At 46.2% G+C, this 5,789-nt stretch overlaps 1 protein-coding gene across 1 annotated transcript; it reads left to right on the top strand.

Annotated features, from left to right (window-relative positions):
• Positions 1 to 6: 6 nt before the first annotated feature.
• LOC130588119 (geranylgeranyl transferase type-2 subunit alpha-like) lies at positions 7 to 5,781 on the top strand (the record flags this gene model as incomplete). The annotated part of the gene is made up of 4 exons (XM_057389079.1): positions 7 to 303; positions 2,180 to 2,295; positions 4,622 to 4,788; positions 5,587 to 5,781. Coding segments are annotated over exons 1-4 (496 nt in total), but the record flags the coding sequence as incomplete, so codon positions are not given.
• Between the last annotated feature and the right edge of the window lie 8 nt (positions 5,782 to 5,789).

Below are 5,789 nucleotides of genomic sequence, written 5' to 3' on the forward strand. Positions count from 1 at the left end.
CATCCCAGTCCATCCCAGTCCATCCCAGTTTGATCCCAGTCCATTCCCAGTCCATCCCAGTCCATCCCAGTCCCATTCCAGTCCATCCCAGTCCATCCCAGTCCATCCCAGTTTGTTCTCAGTCCATCCCAGTCCATCCCAGTCCATCCCAGTCCATCCCAGTCCATTCCCAGTCCATCCCAGTCCATCCCAGTTTGTTCCCAGCACGGCCGGCTCAAGCTCCGCCCCCCGGACGCCGCCCGGCGCCGCCAGCGCGAGGAGAAACTGAGGCACTACCGGGAGGCCATGGACGCCTTACTGGGGGTAACTGGTTTATACTGGTTTATACTGGTTTATACTGGTTTGGACTGGTTTGGACTGGGAGGGACTGGGAGGGACTGGGAGAGACTGGGAGGGGGAAAATTGGGGAAAAAAAAGGGAAAATTTGGGGAAAAATGGGGAAAAAATGGGAACATTTGGGGGATTAAAGGTTTAAAAATGGGAATTTGGGTTACTGGTTTATACTGGGACAGACTGGTTTTTACTGGTTTTTACTGGTTTATACTGGTTTGGACTGGGAGGGGGGAAAATGGGTGAAAAAATGGGAAAAAATTCAAATTGAAAGGGTTAAAAATGGGGGGAAAATGGGGAAAAATGGGGAAAAATGGGAATTGGGGTTACTGGTTTATACTGGTTTTTACTGGTTTGTACTGGGAGGGGGGAAAATGGAAAAAAAATGGGTGAAAAAATGGGAAAATTTTGGGAAAAAATGGGAAAAATGGGAAAATTTTGGGGATTAAAGGGTTAAAAATGGGATTGAAAGGGTTAAAAGTGGGGAAAAATGGGAATTGGGGTTACTGGTTTGTAGTGGTTTGTACTGGTTTATACTGGTTTATACTGGGAGGGGGGGAAATGGGAAAAATGGGGAAAAATGGGAAAAATTAGGAAAAAATGAGGAAAAAATGGGAAAAATTGGGAAAAATTTGGGGATTAAAGGGTTAAAAATGGAATTTAAAGGGTTGAAAATGGGGAAAATGGGAATTGGGGTTACTGGTTTGTACTGGTTTGTACTGGTTTATACTGGTTTATACTGGTTTGGACTGGTTTATACTGGGAGGGGGGAAAATGGGGAAAAAATGGGAAAAAAATTGGGATTGAAAGGGTTAAAAGTGGCATTTAAAGGGTTAAAATGGGGAAAAATGGGAATTGGGGTTACTGGTTTATACTGGTTTGGACTGGTTTGTACTGGGAGGGTGGAAAATGGAAAAAAATGGGAAAATTTGGGGAAAAATGGGGAAAAAATGGGAAAATGGGGGAAAGTTTGGGGATTAAAGGGTTAAAAATGGGGACAAATTGGGGGAAAATGGGAATTGGGGTAACTGGTTTATACTGGTTTGTACTGGTTTGTACTGGTTTGGACTGGGAGGGAAAAATTGGGGAGAAATGGGGAAAAATGGGAAAAATTGGTAAAAATTTGGGGATGAAAGGGTTAAAAATGGAGAAAAAATTGAAGAAAATGGGAACTGGGGTTACTGGTTTATACTGGTTTGTACTAGTTTATACTGGGAGGGACTGGGAGTGGCAAAAATCGGAAAAAATGGGGAAAAAATGGGAAAAAATGGGAAAATTTGGGGGATTAAAGGGTTAAAAATGGGGACAAATTGGGGGAAAATGGGAATTGGGGTTACTTGTTTATACTGGTTTATACTGGTTTGTACTGGTTTATACTGGGGTGGGACTGGGAAGGAAAAATGGGAAGAAATGGGGAAAATTTGGGAAAAAAGTGGGAAAAATTGGGAAAAATTTGGCGATTAAAGGGTTAAAAGTGGGGAAAATTGGGAATTGGGGTTACTGGTTTATACTGGTTTATACTGGTTTATACTGGTTTATACTGGGAGTGACTGGGAGGGGGAAAAACGGGGAAATTTGGAAAAAAAAAAGGGGGAAAAATGTGAAAAAATTGGGGATTAAAGGGTTAAAAATGGGAATTTGGGGGTACTGGTTTGAACTGGTTTGAACTGGTTTATACTGGGAGGGACTGGGAGGGAACTGGGATTTACTGGTTTATACTTGTTTATACTTGTTTATACTGGTTTATACTGGTTTATACTGGTTCATACTGGTTTATACCGGTCCATACTGGTTTATACTGGTCCGTACTGGTTTATACTGGTTTATACTGGTTTGTACTGGTTTGCAGGCCCCGCCCCCAGCCCAGGTTCTGGCTCTGACCGGGGCGGTGCTCTCGGCCAATCCCGACGTGGGAACCTGCTGGAACCGGCGCCGCCGCGCACTGGGTGAACTGGGAGGGGACTGGTGCGTACTGGTTTATACTGGTTTATACTGGGAGGGGCTGCTTTGGACTGGGTTTTTACTGGTTTATACTGGGAGGGGGTTTAGGACACTCTGGGACCCACTGGGAGTAAATTTTGAATGGTTCAGCCCTTACTGGTTTGTACTGGTTTATACTGGGAGTGGTTTGGAGGCTGCCAAATAATGATCCATTGAAAACCCCATAGGCGAGGCCTTGCCAAATAGTGAGCCATTTTCACTCATTCTATGGGGGTTTGGAGTGGTTTATACTGGTTTATATTGGTTTGTACTGGTTTATACTGGGAGAGGTTTTGGACCCTCTTGGAGTGATTTTGGGGTGGTTCAACCCTTACTGGTTTTTACTGGTTTATACTGGGAGCGATTTTGGGTGCTGCCAAATAGTGAGCCATTGAAAACCCCATAGGCGAGGCCTTGCCAAATAGTGAGCAAGTGACTCATTTTATGGGGGTTTATACTGGTTTATACTGGGAAGGGTTTTGGAACCTCTGGGAGTGAATTTTGGGGTGGTTCAGCCCTTACTGGTTTATACTGGGAGTGGGTTGGGTGCTGCCAAATAATGAGTCATTGAAAACCCCATAGGCGAGGCCTTGCCAAATAGCGAGCCAGTGACTCATTCTATGGGGGTTTGGACTGGTTTATGCTGGTTTGTACTGGTTTATACTGGGAGAGGTTTTGGAACCTCTGGGAGTGAATTTGGGGTGGTTCAGCCCTTACTGGTTTATACTGGTTTTTACTGGTTTATACTGGGAACGATTTTGGGTGCTGCCAAATAATGATCTATTGCAAATCCCATAGGCGAGCCCTTGCCAAATAGTGAGCCATTTTCACTCATTCTATGGGGGTTTGGACTGGTTTATATTGGTTTGTACTGGTTTATACTGGGAGGGGGCTCGAGACACTCTGGGTCCCACTGGGAGTGACTTTTGTGTGGTTTAGGCCTTACTGGTTTATACTGGTTTATACTGGGAGCGATTTTGGGTGCTGCCAAATAATGATCCATTACCAAATCCCATAGGTGAGGCCTTGCCAAATAGTGAGCTAATGACTCTATATGGGTTGTACTGGTTTATACTGGTTTGTACTGGGAGGGGTTTTGGACCCACTGGGAGTGAATTTTGGGTGGTTTAGGTCTTACTGGTTTATACTGGTTTATACTGGGAGTGGTTTGGAGGCTGCCAAATAATGATCCATTAGAAATTCCATAGACGAGGCCTTGCCAAATAGTGAGCCATTGACTCACTCTATGGGGATTTGGACTGGTTTATACTGGTTTGTATTGGTTTGTACTGGTTTATACTGGGGAGGGTTTGGGGGGTTGCCAAATAATGAGCCATTGCAAATCCCATGGGCAAGGCCTTGCCAAATAGTGAGCCATTGACTCTATATGAGTTTGTACTGGTTTATACTGGTTTGGACTGGTTTATACTGGTTTATACTGAGAGGGGGTTTTGGACCCACGGGAGTGATTTTGGGGTGGTTCAGCCCTTACTGGTTTATACTGGTTTATACTGGGAGCGATTTTGGGTGCTGCCAAATAATGATCCATTGCAAATCCCATAGGTGAGGCCTTGCCAAATAGTGAGCCATTGACTCTATATGGGTTTGGACTGGTTTGTACTGGGAAGGGTTTTGGACCCACTGGGAGCGAATTTTGGCTGGTTCAGCCCTTACTGGTTTATACTGGTTTTTACTGGTTTTTTCCCTTTTTTTTTCTGTTTTTTCCAACTCATACTGGTTTATACTGGTCCATACTGGTTTATACTGGTCTCTCCCGGTTTGATTTGCACTATTTTGTATTGGTTTGTACTGGTTTTTACCCCTTTTTGTCCCTTTTTGTCCCTTTTTTTTCCTTTTTTTTCTGTTTTTTTACCACTCAAACTGGTTTATACTGGTCCATACTGGTTTATACTGGTCCATACTGGTCCATACTGGTTTATACTGGTCCATATTGGTCTGTCGCAGTTTGCTTTGCACTATTTTGTACTGGTTTGTACTGGTTTTTACTGGATTTTCCTTTTTTTTCCCTTTTTTTTATGTTTTTTCCAACTCATACTGGTCCATACTGGTTTAAACTGGATAAAATCGAGTCCAAAACCCCATTTTAAATTGGTTTTTGACTTCTTTTTTTGCATTTTTTTTCCTTTTTTTCCCTTTTTTTCCTGTTTTTTACCACTTGTACTGGTCCATACTGGTCCATACTGGTTTATACTGGTCCATACTGGTTTATACTGGTTTATACTGGTCCATACTGGTCCATACTGGTTTATACTGGTTTATACTGGTTTATACTGGTCCATACTGGTTCCAGGGTGCAGTCGGAGCTCTCCTTCGTGGCGCAGTGCCTGGGGGTGAACCCCAAATCCTACGGGGCGTGGCACCACCGGGGCTGGGTGCTGGGACACGGGAGAGCGCCCCCCGCTGGCCGGGAGGACCTGGCGCTGTGCGAGCGCCTCCTGGAGGCCGATCCCCGGAACTGTGAGTCATTTATACTGGTTTATACTGGTTTATTCTGGTTTATACTGGGATGGGGTCTGGAGTCACTGGGATAAACTAGGATGAACTGGGAGAGCGCCCCCCGGTGGCCGGGAGGACCTGGATGATGATTTCCATAATTGTGAATGCTCAAACTGGTTTGTACTGGTTTATACTGGGATGGACTGGGAAAGGGTCCTGAGAGTCACAGGGATGAACTGGGTTAAACTGGGATAAACTGGGTTAAACTGGGATAAACTGGGATAAACTGGGAGAGCGCCCCCCGGTGGCCGGGAGGACCTGACGCTGTGCGAGCGCCTCCTGGAGGCCGATCCCAGAAACTGTGAGTCACTGGTTTATACTGGTTTATACTGGTTTATACTGGGAGCTGCTCCTACGCCCCGGGGGTGGCTCCCAGTGCTAACTGGTTTATACTGGTGCCATCCCAGTATAAATCTCACACATTTTATACCCCATTTGGAGCTCTTAGACCCCACTGAGAACCCTTAGACCATACTGGGAGTGGTTTTAAGATATGCTCTCCTTACTGGTTTATACTGGGAATTGCTCCCACACACCGGGGGTGGTTCCCAGTGCTAACTGGTTTATACTGGTGCCATCCCAGTATAATTCTGAGCACCCTTAGAGCACATTGGGAGCCCTTAGACCCCACTGGGAGCTGTTAGGCCATACTGGGACCAGGTTTAGGTGATGCTACCCTTACTGGTTTATACTGGGAGCTGCTCCCACGCCCCCGGGGTGGCTCCCAGTGCTAACTGGTTTATACTGGTGTGTTCCCAGTCCACGCCTGGGAGCACCGGCGCTCTCTGGTGGCCGGAGGTTCCCCCCAGGCCGAGCTGGAATATTCCGGGGCGCTGCTGAGCCGCGATTTCTCCAATTTCTCCGCTTGGCACCACCGCCTGCGCCTGCTGGCCCCGGCCAGGGACGGCGGGGAGGGGCACCCCGGGGTGCTGCCCCCCGAGAAGCTGCAGAGAGGTGAGATT

This window comes from Malurus melanocephalus, unplaced genomic scaffold, assembly GCF_030028575.1.
Source record: "Malurus melanocephalus ecotype Western Australia unplaced genomic scaffold, MMel_1.1 scaffold_3397, whole genome shotgun sequence".
Taxonomy (NCBI): Eukaryota; Metazoa; Chordata; class Aves; order Passeriformes; family Maluridae; genus Malurus; species Malurus melanocephalus.